At 45.9% G+C, this 24,905-nt stretch overlaps 1 protein-coding gene across 3 annotated transcripts in view; it reads right to left on the reverse strand.

Annotated features, from left to right (window-relative positions):
- Nucleotides 1-1,245: 1,245 nt before the first annotated feature.
- LOC119433692 (E3 ubiquitin-protein ligase RFWD3) overlaps nt 1,246-24,905 on the reverse strand; it is a 41,963-nt gene continuing 18,303 nt past the window's right edge. For all 3 annotated transcript variants that reach the window (XM_049659442.1, XM_037700946.2, XM_049659441.1), the window contains 8 exons: nt 21,924-22,090; nt 20,540-20,744; nt 17,631-17,788; nt 12,653-12,859; nt 12,322-12,419; nt 9,270-9,361; nt 6,902-7,075; nt 1,246-3,716 (listed from right to left, as the gene is read on the reverse strand). In XM_049659442.1, coding sequence (XP_049515399.1) covers nt 3,555-3,716; nt 6,902-7,075; nt 9,270-9,361; nt 12,322-12,419; nt 12,653-12,859; nt 17,631-17,788; nt 20,540-20,744; nt 21,924-22,090 — 1,263 coding nt within the window. In that variant the 3' untranslated portion in view covers nt 1,246-3,554. The remainder of the gene's footprint in view (nt 3,717-6,901; nt 7,076-9,269; nt 9,362-12,321; nt 12,420-12,652; nt 12,860-17,630; nt 17,789-20,539; nt 20,745-21,923; nt 22,091-24,905) is intronic.

Raw genomic sequence — 24,905 nt, forward strand, 5'->3', positions numbered from 1 at the left:
AACGGTGGTTATGTACAGAAATAAAGCACTCCTGCTACTCACCATTGTCTTCTTTTTGCCCGCTATATTTAGCGGGCAAAAGGATCTATAGCATCTAAAATCTACTATAGCCTAACGAAGTTAGAGAGCGGGCAAAAAGCTATCGTGGCTCCTAGAGCAGCAGCAACAAGCAGGCTGGATTGTATTGGATTACAGAAATTTTTAATAACAATCGTGGTTGGTTTTCACTATTGCAATTTTGATTTTTTACTTGAAGCTAAAACATTTCCAGAAAGAAAATTCAAAGATCTCTAGGTGGATGAATGCGAAAGCATTGCGACGTCTCTCCAATGACTCCTCAGCCTCGTTCGCGTACTTGCTTGGACTTGTGTTGTCTGTACTTACGTCATCCATCGGAGCACACGACAGAACTCACCAAAATCACCGCACTGACTGACAGCGCCATAACGTGCGGCGCTATAAGTAGACTGGCCATACAGTTGCCACTTCCCAGCAACTGAGCTTATGCAATCGTAATCTTTACCAGGAAACACTTGCGGTGAACACTATGCACGAAGGTGAACTTTCTGGTTCTTTTTTTTTTCTTTCCCCACACGGCCGGCGCCACCGCAGATGCGCGGAGGTGAGCACTATCTGGTGGTGCTTCAAGGAAGCCAGCAAACCCGTGCCATGCGCCTCCCATTGATTGGCTGTGACCACATGACATTTTGCAGCATCTCCGGCCACGTCGCTGGATTTCCCACTTCACGAGCCATATAATGCTTTCGCATTAAGAAGTGCACTTCGAAATCTAGTAAATACGGCAACAATCATCACTTCAAGATAGCAGCCAGTGCATTATAATGCTTGTGGCAAGTTTAGCTGTGCTGGTCCTGTACGAGCTTTACCAGCTAGAGCCAGATTTTTACTAATTTGCACGGCAGTAATGTGCAAATTAACATAATTTCCTTGACAAGATTGCTTCTCAGGTTTATTTGCTGCTGCATTTGGCAGCATGCCCAATGTATCCAATATGGACTCGCAAGAGAATGCAGAGACCTTACAAGCAATGCTTCACCTGAGCCCATCTCTGTACTGAGTGTCATTGTATACCACAGAGGAAGGAAACAAACTTTTCCAACTGCAGTGCAAGCATGGACATACGAATTTCTGCACAATAGTCCCAAACAAAGCTCACACGTGCTTGGTAGATGTTCTTGTAAACATCACATTTTAGTACATACTCTTAGTAAAATGACACAACACTTAATAAAAACTCACGCACAAAGCATTTATTGATTCACACCAGGGTGCTCGCAAACTATTGTACGTATATGTACACACAAGAGTAACACCTTCAAACACTTGTTTAAATGTGTGATTATTACATGCTTTGCTGAAGCACCATCGTGTTTTGTTCCCCCCCTTCCCCGAGTGTGAGACACAGGCGAGTGCACACACCTTATATATTATGTACACTTTGCAACCTCATTAAGGAGACAGACACCTCCAAGAACCAAAGCCATCTGTCCAGCATCCTCGATGGAGGTACTGCTTTGGTTTGTCACTGTGCACGGCGCGTTCCTTAGCCAAAGAGATAAGATAGGAATAGACACGCAAGAGAATAAACGAAAACAAACAATAACCTTGAAGAGAACCACTCTGACACATTACAGTTGTGAGACGCGACATGTTGGAGTCCATTCCCATGATAGCTGGCTTTACCTGGAAAGTGCACTGACACTGTTGTTCAACTAACTGCTCAATACCGAATCAAGCTGATCAACTTGCATGCTGAAGAGAACTGAGAATAGCGGACGAAATGTTCAGCATTAACAACATTCACAGAAACAAGCAGTCACACCTGACCTGCCACAAGGTGCTCGTCACAGACACTTGTTAACTTCAGCTGATGTCGTCAGCACATCTTAAAATAGGAGCGGTAAAAGAAAATTACTCTGAACTCTTAAGAAAGACATGTGAATGTGCAATGTTTCCTGTATAGATGCCGATCCTGTTTGAGGCTAACTTGATGCTAGTTATGAGAATGATTGTGTGCACCAACATACACGCAGGTCTGCAAAAACTCTTCTTAAGGCTAACTCTGCTTTCAGATCAGACAAGGAAACACTTCAAGCTGTATAACAGAGGTCGCTGGTTATCGACAACTGTTTCAAGTGTGCTCCTAAGGAAAAAAATTGCAGATGTCGAGAGGCAGGTATGGTGATGAGTGCAAGGTGCTTTGTACAATGTTGTCCAAGTTTATGATGTAGAAGTGCAAAGTGATGGCATGTCCACATTTCACTTACAATGCTACTCAACCTGTCATAGCTTCCGTAACAGCTTCCCAGTTTACCTTTTGGCACAAGTAACAGCTCTAGGAGATCTTCAGTACATAAGCCAACAATGTACAGTATTTTGCAGAGGTAATATACAAATGAACTGTACAAGAAAATTTTATGGCTCATGAGACAGGCCTAGGCATAGACTCAATCTATGTCACGGCATTAGCTGCTTTGGGTAAGCCACAACGCATTGAAATATATGAGAGTTGCCCTTATTGATCACAAAGAAGTAAATTCCTGTGATATGCATATAGCCATGTTCCAAATGAAATGCGAGACATGCACTTACTGATTATGCAAAAGTAAATTTTTATGACACTCATCCTGCCACGATTCAATGTTCGGCAAAACATGACCACTGACTCAGCCCCCAATACCCCCAGGTACCTTAGCTGCATCTGACAGCTGTGTCAAAGCCTCATGGCAAGAACTGCTCCGAACTGAAGCTTTAAAGGGAATCTAAAGTAGGTTCGTACCCAAACAACAGTATCTAGTTGACAAAGTTGAGGCACCCCACAATAAATACGACACATGCAGAACATTTAAATGTATATAATGGACTGAAGAGCAAGACAATCTCTCATTAGTACAGCCAACTTCAGACAACAGTGTCTAGCCTATCCCCTGGAACCATGCAATGTAGCACTGTATACTGTGTCTTGAAGTCAAAAGGAAGTTGGTGTTTTTAAAGGCTGTCAAGGCTTTAGCGTCATTTGCCTTACTGCACATGCACTCTGGTCCAGAGCATGCCTATGTTCAGCTTGGGGGGGGGGGGGGGGATGGCAGCTGTGACAATGAGACACTTGACAGTGCTATGCTTGACAGCAAAACCTGAACATCAACCCAGGGCCCTCTTATCACACATATCGTAAGTGCAGTGTGTGACATGATTCACACTGCATCCACAGGATGGCACACAGGTGGTTCTTTGCCCAGTGTGTCAAGTTCACCGCCTGACGGCTGAACGTCCAACGAGAAATGAGCTTACCTATCAGCCAAACAACTGCGCTGTACAAGAAGTGGATTATGACATGCAATAACAGCCTCTAACCACAGACCCCTGAGAGCACAATTTCAACGTTCCTTTTCTATGTACAGATTTGATGACGGGCAGAACAGTTGCAAGTTGCAACCAGACAACAATTTGCTTGGCGCCATACAAAGAGGTCCACTTTGCAGAGCCTGACGTTGTTCGGTGAGAGTTTGACACTGCCTTTCAACATATGACACTTAGTTGACACCATGTTTCCAGGAGTAAAGTGAAAGGGTGTTCTTAGCGAGGGCAGCCAGACCCCAGCCGAGGGGAGTTGTCACAGGGCACACATCCAGCACAGGGTTGGTGACTGGCAGTTGGTGAATGCGCTTGCCCGATGAAGCATCCCACACAAGAACCTGCGCAGATAGGGTAACTTTGTGCTTTCTTTTTCTTCCACTGTAGCTTAAAATAACACCAGAGGCTAAAAATGAAGTTGTACAACACCAACATCAATGTCACAGGGTATGAGAAAGTCAGGAAAAAGCCCTGACTCACAACTCAATTCAGAAACGTACACGTGCCCAAAGTTGTTAATTGGCAGCTGACAGCCCCGATGGCTGCCCTCGCCAGCGCCCGTCAGCACAGTGGATTCGGGTTTCGGAAGGTTGGTAGGGAGACAGGAGAGAGGCGCATGAGGCTGCCAATATGGTGAAGGCGTATGTGCACGTGGAATGCAGGCAGGTGCGACAGCTTGAGTTCTGTTTTTTTCTTTTTCAAGATTTTGCATTTCTTTTCCCTTCGGCAGACACACCCAGTAGCCAAATTTATTTGTTAAAACCAATAACACGGCATATGAACAGTATAATAAGCTGTTTATTTTACCATAGAACACACAAAAGTTAACGGTGCCGCAGCTACTCATCGATTTTTTGGACTTCCTAGGAACCGCGAAAACGTCCGAAAAATCGGGCAATCTAAAAAAACGAATGCATGCCTTTTACTGCCCCCAAGGGCTCAAATCACCACAGGCACGTCCGAAATGGCTCAGAAGAAATGCCAGTACACTTATTAGGTGTATCGGTGCTCGTACTGTGACAAGAGACGGCAGATGCAAGCGTGTATGATTAAGGAATACATACTGTGTCCCGTGACAATTGCCCTTCGCCACTCTTGGTATGCTTCACCGCAATACTTCGCATATGCTTCACCGCGTAACACTGCTGTACTGAGGCAAAGCTGACTTTCGGGAACTGGCATTATGCAACGCATCGTGCTTTCCGAGCTTCGAAGCCACTGGCAAGGATTACAAAGGCGGAGTCAGAGCCATTGCTGATAGCAGCAAATTCTTTCAATGCAATATGGCACCGAGCAAGAAGCTTGGTAGTGAACGTCGAAGCAGGTAGGCCTACCGTTGCCGCGGTGGTGGCTACGGCTGCCAGCAGATCTGCGTGTGAGAACGCCTGTTTCAGGCGATGAGATAATCAAAATGGCAGTGGTGGTGGCTTTGATAACGCTGTTTCAGATCTGCAGTCATGGCAATAAGTCCAGAAAATCTGACAGTGAAGTGTTTTCGCGTACGAAATTTCAGACATTCTTATACGTTGACTCTACATGGGGTACGTGGCAGTGCCGCGAAGGTGTCTGATTATCGGGCATGTCTGGAAAATCGGGCATCCGAAAAATCGGCCGTGGACTGTACAGTGCAGTCCACTTATAACGATACCACATATAACGATATATCGGTTATAACGATCAGTCGACATAAGATTGTCAACTTATGCATTAGGGCTATGACAAAAAAAAATATATATATATAACGATATGTTATTCACCGCATATCGGATATAACGATCGAAATTTTGCTTCTGGGCAGCGTTTTTCATGCAGAATAATCGTGAAATTTGCGTTCCTAAGTTGCCCTGAATCGAGACGGGGCAAAAGTTTGCCTACGCGAGTTCGTATCTGCCGCCATTACCACGCAGCGCATCCCACCCGTGCGCCGATTGTGAACGAAAGCCACGGAGAGCATCGCAAGTTGGCGCAGCGTGCACAAGATGACGCCAGCAGCTTCGCGTCTGCGTCGCCGGTGGTCGTGCGAGCGTACAGAGAGGAGGGGGAAGAAAGCGATAAGCAAGCGGCGCCTGCGCAGCCTACGCTCTCAGCGAGCGTGGAAATGCGCCGCGGAAGAAGTGGGAGGTGCACCGACGAAGTGCAAAGCTGTGTCTCTCAAGACAAAGCTGCAAATTTTGCAAGACTAGAAGTACGAGCTCGCGCAAGTCGATGATATCGACGATTACGAAAACCGGGAGCACCATGATCACGAAGGCTAGAAGCAGTGGTCATGCCGATCAACGGAAAAAGCAGGCCTCGTGCGCCCGGACCAAACTCCCATGGACGAAACCAACACGGTGGAAGCCGCTGACATTACCGAAGTCTGGGAGCACGTCGCTACTGATGATGAAATAGGAGGTGCTTCAATGAAGGAGTTTCCGAGTGCAGATAGTGCTGCCCCGTTCTGCAAAGAGATCTCCGACGGGGCGATCGTTGTAGCGACAGATGGTGGCGTTGTGCGATGGAGGCGACAACAGCAGCGGCAGTGACGAAGAGATTAGCAATGGCCCGTTTTTGACACCGACCCCGATGTTCACCCAAAGTGAGCTGTCGTCGATCGCTCATTGATTTCATGCACACTAAATTACAGCCGCCAGAGTTCGCGCAGCAGCTGGACACGATGCACACGGCGGTTGCGAATCCGAAACTTCTGCGAAAGCATTCTATTTCAGTACGCCTAACGATTGAGACGCTATTTAGAGGTATAAATAAACGTTTTATTTTTCACTGCCTACTTTCTACAACGTCGATTTTTTATCACAAGTGGCAAATTTGGTTTTGAGACGGCAAATATATACGCGGTGTTTTTTTTTTTTCTTATGGCAGTCCAGATGTAGCGATGATCGGTTATAAGGATCGGATTTTTCGTTCTTCTTGATATCGTTATAAGTGGACTGCACTATATATATCCAAGTATTGCTAAAACTGGTAATGTTAAGTGGGTTCGACTGTACTTCTTTCACTCTAATTCAAATGTTTTGATGTCTGTCCCCTCTTAGTTTTTTTCGTGCAACCCGGTTATAACAACGCAATTTTCTTGGCACCTAAACATTGTTATAAGCAGGATAAAATGTATAGCAATTCACAATTGGGTGCACAGCATTCACGGACAGTTACTGGGACGGTGTTCTCATGAGATCACCTTCGGGGGTTACGATCATTTTTTGGAGACCTCGCGTAACTCAGCACCGAATGCATCCACGTTCCTGGCACCGTGCCAAGCGTGCTATCTTCTTACAGTGCCAGGAACGTTACTGGCCATATACTTCGACACGTCCAGAGCCGAGTCACGTGAGACCTCGTGAAAGCAATTGTATTCCCAAAAGTAATCGTATGGGAACACTACCCCTTCTAACTGGGATAACTAAACTGAATTTGCATGACAGGGACATACTATCCATATAAAAGAAAAAGGAAAGAATGTGTGGCTCTCTTTGAGCGGTACACAGAGTGCTGGTGCTTGCACGCCAAGTGCAATACTACTTCATACCTGTTTGTACGACTCATCACCAGCTACAGCCCAGAAGTTGGCAGCATCATCAGGGTCGAGGCAGATGCACGATCTCGACAGCTGCACCTGAGTGGGACCTCCGTTGAACACATGGACAACATTGAAGGCACAGCGGCTGCCTTCATCTGCCATCGGGAAGAGCATGTTGCATATCTGCACGGAATGAGTGTTGCCCAGGTTGAACAAACTGACAACTATTGAAATTTTACGGTAAAATGGTGCTTAATCTAATTATCTGCATATGCTCTCACTGTGAGGCACTGTAGGAGTGGATACAAAAAGTCAACATGTAAAAAGCATACACAGTGCAAAGCGGCGAATCAACAAAGTTCGCATGGGAGAACGAACATAATAATTCAGAACTTGGGAAGCCGCACATCCAACAGGCGACACAACAGGCGACACAACAGCCTTGACTACAGCCTCTTTCTTTGCCAATGTGATGGTCTTTCGCTTACGATTTCCACTTGGCTCGCTCATATTGCAGAGAAACTGGCAAAACGATGTTGTGGTTGAAGGGAACAGCTAGCTTGCTACGATGCAAATGAAGTGCGTCATTTTCGAGGAGCATGCGGCTTGCGTACAACACGATGTTCCACCTATGCAGCTGGGACGGTATTGGGCGACCTCCATAACATTCGGAGATATAGTAGTTTCACTTTCATGAGATTTTGCGAACCCATTGAAGTATATGGCCAACAGAGCTTGGCACAGCGCCAAAAACACTGTCAGTCATATACACGGATGCATTTGGCTCGTGAAAGCAAAACTATCTAATTTGCCGTCCTCCCCATGGCTGCCTTGGCCCCGTTATGTGAGCAAAACGGCTTGGCTTGGCTGGCGTGCAACCAGCTCGTGCTCGTTTCACGCAATCTTGGAGGTCATGCCTAGCTGCATCAGCCAGCGCAGCGTGCCACAGTGACAGAGAGAAGTGGAGACACTGGTTCCGTAGCGCGCTGATCGCCATTATGACTGAACTGTTCCAACTCACCAAATCAGCACTCTTAAGCTGAATTTGAGTCAGCAACAAAAGATATGGTTTCATGCAGTGTCGACGATATCTTCACACCAGCGGTATGAACCGAAGCAAGCAACGGTTCCACATCCGCTCAAAAATTAAAATTAAATTATGGGGTTTTACGCGCCAAAACCACGATCTGATTATGAGGCACGCTGTAGTGGGGGACTCCGGAAATTTGGACTACCTGGGGTTCTTTAACGTGCACCTAAATCTAAGTACACGGGTGTTTTCGCATTTCGCCCCCATCGAAATGCGGCCGCCGTGGCCGGGATTCGATCCCGCGACCTCGTGCTCAGCAGCCCAACACCATAGCCACTGAGCAACCACGGCGGGTTCCACATCCGCTCCTTTGTCGCAACTGATGGTGTCGCCGGCAGTGGGACGACGCTATCATGAAGAGTGTCGGCAGCAGGGAGCGAATGCTTCGTCTGCCTCTCACTTCAACAGGTCTCCAAAACTCAAGATTACGCAACCTTCAGCACTAAAGGCGCAGGAAGACAGCACACAATGACACGCCATCTCAGCTCCCCCATACTTTGCACATGCAGCCGATTGCCTCTGAAACAGCGCGGCCGGGCTGCATATGTGCTCAGCCATGCTGACAGTCAAGCACACAGAGCCACACTAGAAAAGGAGATGCGCGCCAACTTGCCATGCTCCCCCTTGCCCCCCCTCCCTCACTTTTTTGTCATTGAATTTCGTTATATTAAAGTTCATTACATTGAGGTTTAACTGTTCTTACACTAGCTCCCATGCACTGCTGTGGCAACAACTATCTTGCAACGCAACCCCTGCATATAATGCATGTTGGTGATGACTGACGAAATGATATGTTTGAAGTCAAAAAGCTGAGTTATCTTCGTTTGAGACTAAATATTTTTCTGGCAGAAGACGACATGGACAAGTAAAGAGAGGACCACACGATACACAACGCAAAATTTGATTGAGAACAAGGCAGAAGGAAGTGAAGAATATTTTTGTTGGCATTGTTAGAATAAAAACATACATCATTCTAATGTACGGGATTGGTGCTACAAACCTGCAGGGATGCAGTACTGCTTGTCTCCGCTACCACTCTACACTAGCCGTTTTTTCTTTTTCTCTCTTTCTTCCAGATAGGCCCTGTGATGCCCAAAAATACAACACTACAAATTTTAGCATACAGTAGTTATGATAACAATGCCCCATGCAACAAGAAATGCTTTAGGATACAGAAAGCACCATAAGAAGCAATGGGGGGGGGGGGGGGGGGGGTAGGACCTGTGAGGCCTTTGTGACATCCTAACAATCCGAGATCAAATAGGAGACAGCCAACAGATCACTCACAGAGTGTGTCATGTAGGGAGTCCTAGCACTTGGTCTGCAGCTCATCAGTAGGTGCCGTGTATTGTGCTCGTAACTGATAGAAATGCAGTTGCCTGTAGGAGAAGAAGACAGAGTGCAATCAATCAATCAATCAATTAATGCAACAACTGCAACATGAAGAAAACAAGTCCATGTTCATGTTTTTATACTTGCAAATAAGCATCAATTCCCTGACAACAAATCTGAGAAGCAGCTCATTACTAGCCAATAAACTCAACTGAAACAAACATGTGTTAACTGCATTGAGGTTCAGCCGGTCAACACTACCAATGCACCTGCCACAGGCACTGAAGCTACTGTCACTGTTTCAACAGCATGCGTCACATCTTCAGCATGTTTTCTTGCTCAACAAAAAAGAGCTGCACGGTCGAGGTCTTACAATGTGCCTCACCAAAGTCTGGAATCACTGTAAAAGATCGTGTCAGACAGTTGCAAGTCAAATTTATTAAGCCTTTATACCAGATAGCACTTGAAAGCTTGAAACTCAGTTTGCCATATCCGTCCCATTTGTTCATCCATTCTTCCTCTACACTGACGAGGATGACAACGGCAATAGACACCATCATAAAAGGCATCAACGTATATCTCATCGTCATCAGGACACCTTGTCATCCCCAGCCTCACCAACAGCATTGGTCAAACAAAAAATAAGAAAGCTTTGCAGACCAACACAACAGCCTTGCTTGCACTACATGCACTTCAGCACCAGCAAAAACGCCTGCTGTTCTAGAGAGATGAGATGGTGCTATTGGCAGCGTGCTGCACGTTGCATCAGGCGAAAGTGCAAGAATGCGAAACTACTTCCACTTCTACTCTGCTACTATGCGATCAGCTGTCAGGAACGCAACTAGGTGATTGCTAAAACAATGTGCCTAATTCAGGCAGCAAAATGTGGAATGGTAGAGGGAAGAGGGCTGCAAAAATAGTGACTGGCACATTAAGGAATGGAATCAATTTGTGTAGCCAAGTTCATGGGCCACTGCTACACCAGGACTGCCTGTGTTTCCAGCCCTTCACGATGCACAGCTTTCTTGAAGGATGAAAACACTAACTTGTAAGCGTTGTATTCAGGGTGTCAAACCTGTAGCCATACCCATACCCGAACCGAAAACCGAACCAGAATTGTAGCCGGAACTGAACTCAAACCCGAACCAATATTCTAAGAATGTGCCTTAACCCGAACCAAACCCGAATTTTAAAAAAAAATGGTTACCGGCTTGGCACAAAATTGTTCAAGCATATAGAGTGCTCAATAGATAAGCAAGTCTTCGAAACATTTACTTCTTCAGCCGGCACATCTCCACTAGCAGATCGTTACGACTCACCGAGTTGCGCTCTATGCAAGAATGGCGAGAGACCTATGCGGAGACACTTGCACTTCTGAACTCGGCTATGTCAGTTCTGTCCCACAGCCGAAAGCTGTTTCAGGGGCTCTGCAGAATCACCATTTTTGCTGATGCTACTATTACGAGATAAATGATACTAATACGCACACGCCAGTATACACGGAGTTACGCCAGTATACAAGTAACCAACGAGTTCATCACTACGGCTTCTTGTAATATGAATGCCATCACTATCTCACTGTGCGGCAATAATAGTGCTTAACGGCATGGAAAATGTGCCTTTCATTGCGCACCATGCTTCAACGTACATTTGGCACTTTTCAGCAAATTACAATGTGCCTCGATTTTTCTAAACTTACTTGGGGCGCAATGAGCATGATCTGGATTTTTTGTCTGCACTTAGTCAGCACAAGACTGCGCCACACATAGGTCACCAAACTCACTCGTGAGTCGGCTCACTCAGGCTCAGACCGATCCGCGAGTGTGAGTGAGCCTGGCTGAGCCTGGCCGAGTAGAATTTTGGCTAGTCTGAGTCCAACTGAATCTGGCTGAGTAGAACGCTAGCCAGTTTGAGTCAGAGTGAGCCTCACTGAGTAGAATTTAATATAGTAGAATAAGGCGAGTTCTGTTTAGTTTGCCGACCTAAACAAAAATACACTGCTAAATTCATGGCGACAGTGGCAGCACAATGCGGCACACAGCGTACATCGCACCAGTGCAGCAAAATAATGATCAAGCACGGAAATATGCAGCCGTTGTTTACTCTAATCTGAACCATACGAAGCTAGGCTTCATATGCAGTCCAAAATTTCATTGCAGCTGGCCATTAATGGCATGTGCAGTGCGAATCAAATCCTCATGAGGATCATAATCGGAAATGTAGGTCTTGCTCTTCACAAATCAACTCTGTGGGTTCTAGGTGTCTCACAGGAGACCAATCACCGCGGGTTCGAGCTTAGCGAGCCACAGGGCTGCGTCAGCCGTCGCCTCTAGCACCGCTGGCGCGCGAGCTCAGAGGCTGCAAGGGGCTACCGAGCAAGGCACGCAAAAACACAGTGAAGCCCTGAGTTGACGGAAACCGTTTAGTATTGAATCCATCGGTGTCAGCCCTGCACAAACACCCACGCGGCGGGGAACCAAAGGGGTCCCTGCACCAGGGCGCAGCGTCTCGCAGGATCTCGCAGCGTCCCTGCGAGATCACAGGCTCAAGCTAGAACACGCCGCTAGGAAAAGTCCCGGTGGCTATGCTACTTGCTCTGGCGATAACCAATGGGTCAACCCGCGAGAACTCGGGCAATATCCTTCGGCTTAGGCTTTCGGCAAGTGCGGCTCAAAAGGATCAGCACAAAGTACACACTCCCCGCACGGGCAAAGGCACCGTGCGCGAGCTCCAGTCCTAGTCACAAAGGTGTTGGCGAACGAGAGGGAAAGCATGTACGTACCGTGCACTGATCCTGGAGATAAGAGAGCCACGCTCAGTAACTAGCAGCCGACACGGCTGCGTAGTGACGTCAGCGCCCCGCCCTCACCGCAAACTACCGCGCTGCAACCGGTTGGGAGCGGGCGGGTATGAAGAGGGATGGCAGAACAGGTGAAGCCCGCACAATGGCGCCGGCACCCCCCTCATCCCCACAACTCTCGCATGGACAATATATTGTAGTACTCACCTTCCATGTGGAGAGGGTGCACCTTAAACTCTGTGTCAGTCTGCTTTTCGAAGAAGGAGCACATCTGAAACTGGGACACCAACAGGCCTGACGGGCATCTGTAGCAGAGAAATGAATGAAAATATGTGGACAAATGTATGAACTACTTCAGAAAGAATAACAGCTCAAAAAAACTTTGAAGCAAAAGTAAATGGTAGGGCAATAAACAACATGCTGTTGCTGTTGCCTAAAAAACTTCTACAAGCAGCCCTACTTCATAGCTGCTAAAGAAGCTGGCCTCAAGTCACCAGCAAAGTGCCAGCATACACAAAGAATTGGAAAGCTATGTCACCTGTCCTCGGCGCAGGACGGCCCCTTAGGAATGTGCTGCATGGCCACCACGGGCTCATATCGATTGGTGGAGGGCAGCTTGCAGACGGCCTCAGATGTCACACGTATGTCGTACTTCAACACAGAGCCATTTCGGAGGCCCGCGTAAAAGCAGTTGCTGTCGTCCTTGTCCCATGCACAGCTCCAGGCTTCCACAGGCTGGTGGTAACTGTAACACAAAGGTGTTGCCATGTACCTGACATGATAAAAAGGTGCGGAACTGTAATAAGCCAGTCTTTCTCATTCGAAAGACTGCACATTTGCGGGTGTGATTTAAGAAGCTCAACAAAGTTCGTGGCCGTCGTACTGGAGACGTTACCATCTACAAATGCTGTCAACGAAAAGGGTGAGCAAGATGTCCAGGAAGAAATACTAATATCCTTGTGAAACCTCTTGTACATTATAATGCACATTGACTTCAACCCTTTTAAAAATTAACTGGGAAGCAATTACTTAAAATATTCATGCTGCATATGTAGTCAGGTGCATGCGGAACTGTATGAAAGTGGTTTGTTATAATCTTGCAGTTGCTTTTTGAGAAAATTGACAATAGTTTGATCTAGACCGTTGTGTCCTCAAAGACTGCAAAAAGCACCCACGATGCGAGTTTTTAATACCATGAGATGACGTAAAAATATAGGACGTAGCACCAACGTGCCAGCGCATTACACAAGGTTTCATTATTATCTATACATTTTAATTGGTTTTCAGCATAACAAACATGAGGAACCTGAGGAGAGGCTCACTTTGCCTCAGTACATGGAGATGCTGCCTCAAACACCTGAGTGTGGTGTTAAAATAAAAGGCAGGTGTTCTCGTTTTTAACAGTCAGTAATAAGAACCGAATTAAAAAGCGATTATGTCCCTCTGAACTGTCTTCAGGTCTCGGAAGATACAGTTAAACCTCAATGTAAAGAACTTCAACATGAAGAAATTGTCGATACATAACGAAGCATTTCACTTTCTATAACTTCTTGTCCATAGAACACCATGTATTTAGAGCCTCAATATAACGAACTTTGTTTACACATAATTTCAATATAACGAACTTTCACTGCCGCCGTGAAGGAATACTGAGACAATAGATGGAAGCTTCTGCAGACGCAGATGGTCAAATGGTTGAATTAGCAGCGGCTGCTTATGGGCACCTCTCAAATCGTGCGCCACGCGACCAAGAGCAGTGAAGCGGGCACCACCATGCCGCTTCGCTTTTTACTTTTTTCTCTACCCGCTGTGGTTGCTTAGTGGCTATGATGTTAGGCTGCTAGGCATGAGGTCCGGGATCAAATCCCAGCCACAGCGGCCGCATTTAAATGGGGGCGAAAACACCCGTGTACTTAGATTTAGGTGCACGATAAAGAACCCCAGGTGGTCCAAATTATTCTGGAGTCCCCCACTACGGCGTGCCTCATAATCAGATTGTGGTTTTGGCACGTAGAATCCCATTAATTCTAAACTTTCTCTCTCTCTAAATTTTCTCTCTGCATCACAATCGCAGACGACGCACAACACAGGCAAGAAGCAGCCGGTGCCATCTTATGGTGTGCTGAGCCAACTTGCGATGCTTTGCGTATCTTTTGCAATCGGTGCATCAGCGCGCGGGTAGAACGTGCTGCACGGTAATAATGGTGACAGATACGAACTCGCGTAGGAAAACTTTTCGCCCTGTCTCGACATAGTTTATTTAAGGGGAACTTAGCAACACAAATGTCGGTCTGCACGGAAAATGCCGCCCACAAGGCAAAAATCATTGTATCTGACATACGGTCATAATATATCGCTATAGAATTACACCTCGATATGACGAAGTCAGCAAAACCAGCAATTTGCTATGTTGTATCAATATTCAATCTTTTATGCAAATAAGTACAGTTGCCAAAGAATTTGTGTTACACAAAAAGGGCCGCAAAATTTTCCTAATTATTGGGCAATCGGAAAAACCAAATCTAAATAGGAAAAAATCCTTTTGTTGAATTTGAGAGTCGGCAACGAAGGATACAGTTTCAATCTGTATCAACAATATGTTCACATCAGTTGTAAAAAGCAGAGCTAGCCACACCTTCGCGTCCACTCCACCCCAGTGGCTGATAGTATTGCCCGCAGTGGGACGACTATCATGAAAAGCGCCGGTAGTAGGAAGTGAATGCTTCATCTACCTCTCACTTCAATGCCTCTCCAAAGCTCGAGATTATGCAACCTCTAGGACACCCAGGTCACCCAGTCCTTGCATAGGCAACAAATTACCTCTAGAAAAGGGTGCGTGGGCTGCATATGCTCTCAGCCACACTGATAGCCATCTAGAAAAGGAGACCCAACCCCAACTCCCCCCGCACTTGATCGCGTTACTTGACCGCACTTGATCGCGTGCACTTGATCGCGCTACCGCAAGCTTCTTCCCCTCCACCCTTTCCTCTTGCTCGTGTAGGAAGACTGTGCTTATTAAGCCACCATCCTTCTCGGCTCATCCTCGCACCCTTTCACTCGCACTTAAAGCATGCAACGCATGGGGTGCGATAGAATCTTATCGCATTTGGACTTTATACAGAACATGACGTTGCTCCAGTTTGGCGGTCGCTCTTGGACAGGCGGCGCGCACAGTTTGAGGCGAGTTTGCAAGCATCTGCATGTAGTGCAACCATTTGACCACCTGCGTCTGTGAAAGTTTTTATTTATTGTATCTGTATTCCTTCGTGACAGCAGTGAAATTTTGTTATATTAAAATCTAGTATTAACACACTTCGTTATATTGAAGTTTAATATACAGTGTAGACCGCTTATAACGTAAGTCGCCAGAGTCGCGAATATCGGCACTATAAGCGGTACCGCACTATATAACCAAAACAACGATTTTCAAGCCCTGCACGTATGCAAAACATGTAGACCAAGCATGTAGTCACGCTTTGTACTATCGCGCGCACATCGTGATTACGTTTTCGCCAGTGAGCTGGCGAAAACATAATCGCGATGTAGCCGGTGCTCTTCAGGCTCGACAGCTTTGCACCGAGTCAAAACGAAACAACCGTTTGCCGCAACCGCTGCGGAAAAAACCGTGACCGCTATCGACGCAATTATGAACGGCGACTTTGCGCTGCTGCAGGCACGCGCCCGATGCACGCACCGCGTCTGGACGAATTAACTACCATTCGCTGCAACAACTGGCAGTCGAAACCGCGGTCACTATCTATGCGATCATCGATGGCGACTACGAAGTTTTTTAGGCACGTGGCCGACGCGCGTACCGAGTAAAAATGAAACTACTGTTCGCCGCAATCGCTGCGGAGAAAACGGCAGCCGCTATCGACGCGATCGTGGATGACGCAGCCAACGCGGTGTTATGCGCGGCGGTAAACGCAAGACTACAGGCTTTAAAGACACAAATAGGCTCGAAGTGTTCCGGCGTTGCTGATGGCATTGTACGATTTCAACTGATGGCTGTGGCGATGCGGACTCCGCCGCTTCGTTTCGGTTGGACACTAGTGCCATTCTTGCTCTTTTGCGTAGCCCATTTGCGGCGCTCCTCGCTCACCAAGCTCCGAAAGTAGTCCGAGTTAACCGATGTGCGGCCAAACAAGTCCGAATTAACGAGAGTTTGATTGCATTTAATAATGCATACGCCGGCCGGGACTAGAGGACGAGTCTTCCGAATTAGCGAGGGTCGAATTAACGGGGTTTTACTGTAGCTCTAAACTAAATTTGCGGAACACTGCTTAATTGACAGCATCGTTCGCGCGATATCTGCACTTCACGACACGAATCCCGACGGGTGCATAGAAACTGAAGCCGCGTTCAGTGCAAAACACACCGCTGATTAGCAGCGGTTTGCTCTGCGTTCGTTTGCTCTGCATCTCATGCTCCTCCTCCGCATCGCCCTTGTTGATCTCCTCTCCTTTCAGTGGGCGCACCTCGTTGAGAAGCATGCTCGCTACTGCTCTTGTCGGCGAGATTTTCCCGTGGAAGCCGCATTATAACCAGTATTTCGTCTCACACGGCAGCACTGTAAACGGTTTTTGTATACATGGAGTTCTATGGGAAAATTTACGGGAGTCTGAAAAGACCGTACTATATCCGGTCCTGCACTATAAGCGGTTACGTCGTAAGTGGTCTATACTGTATCAAGGTTTAACTGCATATGTTATTTTTCTCATAGCCCTAATGCATAAGCTGATACCCTTAAGTTCACCCATTGTTACAACCAATCTATTGTTATATGTAGTTTCACTATAAATCGTCTGCACTGTATTGTTAAAACCGGTATCGTTTTAAGTGGTTTCGACTATATGACCAGTGCGTCAGTGATGTATCATCACTAAGAACAGCCAGCAAACTGATCCACAGAGCTCACTTAGACAGCTTCACTATATTTGACGAATTAGTTGCTCAGATTGTCATACATCTGCAAAAAGCTTCGCAGACTTTTTTTTTTTTTGAGCACTGATTGCTTATTGTTTGTCTATTTCAGTGCCTGCCAACAGCTGTAAAGCCTTGTGAAAGGTCACTAGTACATACATGAGCATGAACATCATAAAATATGAACACAGAACCGCATTTCCACCAATATCGAGGCTATACACTCCTGACACCGTGAAGTGAGTTTGACTGGCGCACTTGCTGCCGAATGCGTTGCACAGTGAATGCGACTAAACCTTTCCAGGTGGCAGCCTGGCACCAATATTAGCAATCAAGTGCATTTGCTCAAAGCGACACGAAGTTGGCCCATCTGGCAGGGGTGTTAGTTGTTGCTCCGATGAAGACAGGCTCCCGCGTCTAAATGTTTGCTCCAGTAGCAAACATCCCATCTTCAACCTTTGTTGATCACATCAAGCCTCCGTCTTCTTGTGAATTCATGTGAACCTGTCTCGTTTGGAACTAAAGTTCTAAGAAGATGAATAAGCAACTTTCCCAATCAATAAACTTGCTCAACCGTTGTTCATAGTACTTACGTCTGAACGACACTGTCGCTTATCATGGCAGTAAGCTTGACCGTCTTGTCGTTGGAGGCCGAGAGCACAAGTGCGTCTCGCTGATGGAATGCAATGTCCTTGATTTCACCCTTGTGTATCAAGATGTACTGGGATGACTTCAAGTCGAAGAGTGAAACCTAGCGAAAGAGGATACGAAAAGTGTGGCAATTTCAGACGAAAGGTGACAGTGACAAAGTGAATCAGATTGGCTCAGATGAGATTGTGGAGTTTAACACTCCAAGGCAACACACTGGCTAAAAGAGACACCATAGTGGGGTGGGGAGGGGGCCTCCGGATTAATTCGACCAGTTGAAGTTCTTCAACATGCACCCAAATGTAAGTACACAAGCGTTTTTGCATTACCCACTCATTGGAATATGGCCACCATGGCAGGGATCGGACCCGTGACCTCATGCTCATCAGCAGAATGCCGTAGCCACAAAACCACTACAGTGGGTATGAGGTGAATAAAATAAAATCGGATATCTTGGGGCCTGGGAGTACTGTGCCGATGCATTACAAGTACAGTAGCTTCTGTTTGAAAAGCTGTTTGACCAAGTGGTCCAGATTTATTAATTGTGGTCCACCATTACAAAGTGTACCTCCCTGGGTTCCCATCCCCTTTCAATATTTCCCCTGTAATTACACTATTTAATTTTGTCTTCTCTCCCATGCAGAAGCAAAATGCAAATTAACTTCAAGTTTTACTCCAACTTCAACGACAGACATCACTACAAGAAAGAGCGCTACCCTTTAAAGAAGGCTTGGAATCTGTCCTAAAGCACATCTCCTCAGAAATTTTTTCAATGAAGATGGTTTTGAATGCTCCCCTTCCATGAGCAGCGTTACCAGTAATGAAATTCTGCTCCTGCCATGCCTTTGGGACCATCCCTTGCTTTTGTCATTCCTACTGTGCTCAACACTATACTGCTATGCGGCCAACATGGAGCAATACCAGTGCTGCAGCACCCTTTATTGTGCCAAGCTTTTCGCATCAACATGGCCTACGAGACTGGCCTGTCACAAGTTCTCAGAACACCCAATCTCGGAGGCCCAGCATGGTGGTACTGCTCTCTGCTACAGTGCAGTCCACTTATAACGATATCAAGAAGAGCGAAAAATCCGATCGTTATAAAAAATCATCGCTATATTTGGACGGCTGTATAAAAAAAAACGAATATATTTTTGCAGTCCCGAAACCAAATTTGCCACTTGCGATAAAAAATCGACGTTGTAGAAAGTAGGCTGTGAAAAATGAAACGTTCGTTTATGCCTCTAAGTAGCGTCTCAATCGTTAGGCGCGCTGAAATAAAAATCTGCACTTGCTTTCGCAGAAGTTTCGGATTCACAACCGCCGGGTGCATCGCGTCCAGCTGCTGCGCAAACACTGGCGGCTGTAATTTAGCATGCATGAAATCAATGAGCAACTCGATCGAAGACATTGCACTTTGGTTGAACATTGGGGTTGGTGTCAATGACGGGCCATTGTCAATATCCCCGTCACTGCCGCTGCTGTCGTCGCCATAGAGTTAATATAACAAATTCAATAACAAAGTCAGTAAGGGCATCTCCTCGGTCGTACAAGACAACGATCGCCCCGGCGGAGATCTCTTCGCAGAACGAGGCAGCACTACCCGCACTTAGAAACTCCTCCATCGAAACACCACCTATTTCATCGTCAGTAGCAAGGTGCTCCCAGTGTTCGGTTATGTCAGCGGCTTCCACCGTGTTAATTTCACCCATGAGGGTTTCGTCCTGACGCACAAAGCCCACTTTTTCCTTTGATCGACATGGCCACTGCTTCTAGCCTTCATGATCGTGGCGCTACTGGTTTTCATAATCGTCGATATCATCGACTGCGCGAGCTCGTACTTCTTAAAGTCTTGCAAAATTTGCATCTTCGTCTCGGCTTTGCGCTTTGTCGGCGCACCTACCGCTCCTTCCGTGGCGAATTTCCATGCTCGCTGAGAGAGGGAGATTGTAAAGGCAGCATAGGCCGCACAGGCGCCACTAGCTTATAGCTTTCTCCCCCCCCCTCTTCCTCTTCTCTGGACGCTCGCACGACTGCTGGCAATGCGGACGCGTACCAGCTGGTGCCATCTTATGCACGCTGCGCCAACTTGCGATACTCTCCGTAGCTTTCGTTCGCAATCGGCGTGCGGGCAGGATTCGCTACACGGTAATGATGGTAGATACGAACTCGCGTAGGCAAACTTTCGACCTGTCTCGATTAAGGGTAACTTAGGAACGCAAATTTCATGATTATTCTGCATGAAAACGCTGCCCAGAAACAAAATTTCGATCGTTATATCCGATATGCAGTGAATAATATATCGTTATATGTTATCTTTTTTTTCTCATAGCCCTAATGCATAAGTTGATACTCATAGGTCGACTCATTGTTATAACCAATATATCGTTTTATGTGGTATCGTTAAAGTGGACTGCACTGTACTGCTGCATCAATGTATGGCAGGAAAAACCTAGCACAGCACATGAAACACAAAGGGATAAAGATACATATGGCATTAGGTGCTTAATTTTCGTCTTCCCAAATAACTTTTGAGTCAAATAAGCTTTCAGGCCGACGTTTTGGCGTGCTTAGCTCTGCTGACAAGTCACATTTCACATGTCACTTTTTTCTGTGGTTAAAAAATCATTCGACAATCCATTCAAGCACTTGGGAATCATCTGCCACAGCTTCTTTTATGTAAACTACATGAAACTGCAGCTTTTTCCTGTGGGTTCATTGGGGTGTTGTAGCTTCATTGGCCACATTAATGTTATGCCATTCAGCATATGAGTAAGAGCCATAGATTACACACACAAGGAGCTTGCTGGATAGGAGAAGGGAGTAGTATTCCTCATGCCGTAGCACATCCACCTACCTTGCGAAGGCCGTACCCATTGAAAAGGCCACTTTTGCTCTGCGACACCACCAGCAGATTCAGCACCCCAGAGACAGCCAAATTTCGACACGACGTGTTGTTACCGAGGTCAATGGCGCGATCCAAAGTGAACTTGCCCGGAGAATGTTGTGAAGAGCTGCTCCCGGCGCTGCAGTCAATGCGACTTGAGGCAGAAGTCTCAAGCCTGTGAGTAGTTGCAGAAGCAGATCTATTAGAGGAATGCTAAAATGCGAAACTAAATTATAATTCAGATTGCTAAGGCACATTGTTTCAAAGGTCCACAACCCAGTGACTTATTTACCATAAAGAGGTTTACTGCAAGAAATAAAAAAATAAGCCAGACTTCCCTGTCTTGCGTTTCGCACCAAAACTGCAGCATGGTCAAGGATTTCAATGCATTTTCACGAAGTGTCTTTGTGCATCAAAATTTCTATTAACATGGCAAGTTGTGTTTGTCTGCTTTAGAAAGCACTGTAATCATATTTTAACTATGATTAACTAACTAAACCCAAGCAGGTGCTATCAAAATCCATCACATCTTGGAAAGCTGGCACGGGAAATCAATGTGGCGTCGCCACCTGTCTTCTGCATTTGAGTCTCTTCTGACTTACCGAGACTTTGGTCATGGCAAGGCTAGCCATTCTTCCATCTTTCAGAAGGGCAATTAACCAATCCAAGTTTATATTAGGATTAAATTATGGGCATGTGGGTTTTGCATGTTTAGGTAAAAGGCGTGAAAATGATGATACGCATTATAGTGCTTTGTGCATGTCCGTAAGGATGCTTGAAAAAACATTAAGTAGCAATGTCCACAAGAAAGGCAATTTAAGAAAGCAGCATACTGAACATTTCATTTAAGAAAGCCCATTGAATTAAAGAAAATTTTAATAAATTAAAGAAAATTAAGATGTAGTAATTAATAGGTACAACAATGACGCGGCATTTTCAGAGGTTTCAAAGTAAAGCAAGAAAGAAGTCAAGAAAAAAAATGAGATGGATAGGAAGTACAACACACTACCCGTGTAGCACGCTGCCTGTCTCAAGGTTGAGGGTTTAACTATCCTATCTGCATGCAACAGCAGAAAACTGCAGTCATCTAGCCGCTCCAGTGGATATAAGAGTCGTTAACGAGGGTCTTATAAATACAGTGCTGCAGATGAGAGCACACATTTACCAAAACCCATACAACTTAAACCCGACTGTGCGCAACGACAAATTCAGCATGGTAAATTTTTAAAAAACGTTTCTGCGTCTAACAAACAAAGTCTACTGAAACAATGACAACAAAGCAGAAGAAGCACACAGGAAGTAACTACAGCCGATGTAATGACACTTTTGAAACACTGGTTGTCATGCAGCGCACCTCATTCTCTTCATGTTGGAATACTCCGACTTGACCTTCTCGTAGTCGTTCAACAGCAGCTTGTACTTCTGGCGCATCAGCTCAGCGTCGATCTCGGAGCGCTTTCGCTTCTCGCGCTCCGCATTCAACTCGCTCATGACCTGGTCCAGCTGAATCGTGTCCAACGCCTGCACGCAAGCATCGTCAACACCTGATCGACATAATGTGCAAGCAAAGATACGTGTGCACCTAGCAACGACCTCGTTCAAAACAAAGACCACTTTTCTACGGCAAGTTCCGTTCACATGTGCCGACGTGATGCAGTTGTGTGAAAACATTGACCCTAAGCAGATAAGAATATTGAAAGAAAAGAACAAATGGCATTTCTGCTCCCCCATGGGAGCTTTCTTCACAATGTTAGTGAATGTGAAAATGAAAGTGAATTTTTAAAGAAATTTGGAGGTTTTGTGTGCCGAAACTACAATCTGATTATGAGGTGCACTGCAGAGGGGGACTCTGGGCTCTTGTGCTATTTGCACTACAAGAAAAAACTACATGCAGTAGTTCATAGTGATCATATTTTTACTAGCAGACTAATGAAATGTAGAATTTACCTATTTTTAGACGCATGGCTTCTGCACGGAAATCTGACTCACAGAACGAAACCTTTGCGGGTCTTCTAGCATAACAGGAACTGTCTTCACTACCTGTGCCATCTGTTACTGCCTCTGAAATGGGCTTCCGACTGACGGCTCTACATAGCAGACTGTCGTACTCTGCTGGCCCAGGTAAGGCTCTGCTATATGCACAAAGCCCAACACAGTTACACTTGTGGTTCTGCATACTAACACCTAATCTGGTTGACCTCTCTGCCTTTCGCCTCTTGTTTTTTCTTTGCACACTAAACTGGTGCCAGAATTATAATCATGAATCACGAATGACAGGGTGCCGTGAGGTCTCCCACAGCACTGCAGCAGTCATTCCATATGCTCTCCTCAAGGCTTTGCGTAAAGTACTCATGCTTGCCGAAAACTGTGAACATAAAGCAACGGTTGCTGAACATGCGCATAGAAGTAGTTTGTAAGAAGCACATCATCAGCTGTCATGGTGTGAAATCAAGTGCACTGTATAAGGTTTTATGCATATTTTCCTGAAATGGGTCACTTTAGTTATTCTAATTTTTTCCTCTGTGCCGGAAGCATGACAGTGGCACCACCTGCGTGCGTACTTAAGTGTGCCAGTATTTATGCTATGAAGACAAGAATAATAATGCAACTTGTTCAGTGACCAATTTCATGCTTTTTGTAACATGCTACCTGACCAGATGGGTTTTCGTCAAATTCATGACTAGAGAACGGATTCATTTTTCTTGCACTAAGTACTGTAGGTGCGTTCTATCGTTACGTTCTGTGTGTGTATGCATTCCTTGCGTAGGTATTTCAGCTTTAGCAATCATGACTGAAAGCGTGCTCATGCAGTTGTCTTTTTCTTGTTATGCTTCTAAAGCTCCTCGGATTTCCCTGGTATCTTTTTCTTCAGCGACGAATGTCATCTTGTCAAAGTAAGCTGTGCATTTGCGCATTCTACGATGCATGGCCAGCCGCACAATGACGCCACTGCGTCATTGTGTGCTTTAAATACTGTGGTATGATCTGACAATTAACTAGTTGGTTGTTTGTGCTCCCGTGTGTCACTTCATGTCCACTTCATATTCAGTGTTCGTTTCCTCCCTGTTTCATCCTACAGTACTTAGCGCAAGAAAAATGAATACACACCAACTAGCTAAATTCATTGCTCTTCTAGAGACCAGATGTTTAGGCTCTAAAGAATTCAGTTTTCAGCGCCTATAACAGGCACTAACTGTTACTTAAAGTACATATTCACCAAATACACTCAAACCTCATTATAATGAAACGATACATAACAAAATAACGAATATAACAAAGTAAATGAAATTCCCCTTGAAATACCCATAGATATCCATGTAATTGAAACCTCGTTTTAACGAAGTAAAATTTACCTGCCAATGGATATGACAAACTAGATTCGACTCTGAAACCAAAAATATACCCGACCGTTGCGTGCCAAGTACATTGCTTTTCGTGGTGTACAGCACTCGTTCACCATGGCAGTTTGACCTCTCTCTCTTACTGCAGCGGGGTGTGGCCTCCGAGATCTCCCCGGTACAATCTCAGGGGCCACGTTGCATGGCTATGCGCGGCAGAGCGAAAAATTATTACCATTCCGTTCTCTCTCTCTGCAGCATACCACGCGTATCCGCAGCTGGACGTAGCTTACCAGATCACACGAGGCACCGGTGCAAACCGGTGCAAAATCGGAGGCCACGAGCTGGTCGAGCCAAGCCGGCGCGGTGAAGTTCGCTTGCCTCCTCAATCACACAGCGGAGTGCTGTGTTTGCCACGCGCTACTCGACCACAATGAGCCAAGTGGAAAGCCGAAGGGAAAGGCCATCACATTGGAACAGAAGGCAGCTAACAAAAGGATGTCATGTCAGGTGCTAAAAGTCAAGTGTTGCACACACCGAAGACTCTTTTGTTGTTTTATTAAAATTTCATCGCCTTCCAGGCCGTCCAGCGGTTCTGCGGGCCGCAATACCATAATTTTATTTTTGTGTTGACAATAGTGCAGCTCGTTGGGCATACATTGCAGTAAAGGGCAGTAATGAACGTAACAAAGTACTAATTTCAGCTCCCACTTCAACTAGTATTCCATGTTATCGACTGTGCACGATACTGAAGCAAACATATGATGGCTTTTAGCCCTTGCACAGCAGACATAATGTATCAGAGCACGCTGTCGCTCAGGGATTCAGGCTTTTCCAGTAACCACGACAAATCGCAATAACATTTAGTTTAGACATGACATTCAGCAGTGGGTATTGTTTGAATACTATTTATTGATGCACCACATGTGTCCTCCCGTTGTACTAAATATGAAGGCATTTCAACATACTTGATACAGTAGTGGCACCATTTGCCGCAA

This window comes from Dermacentor silvarum, chromosome 11 (assembly GCF_013339745.2).
Source record: "Dermacentor silvarum isolate Dsil-2018 chromosome 11, BIME_Dsil_1.4, whole genome shotgun sequence".
NCBI lineage: Eukaryota > Metazoa > Arthropoda > Arachnida > Ixodida > Ixodidae > Dermacentor > Dermacentor silvarum.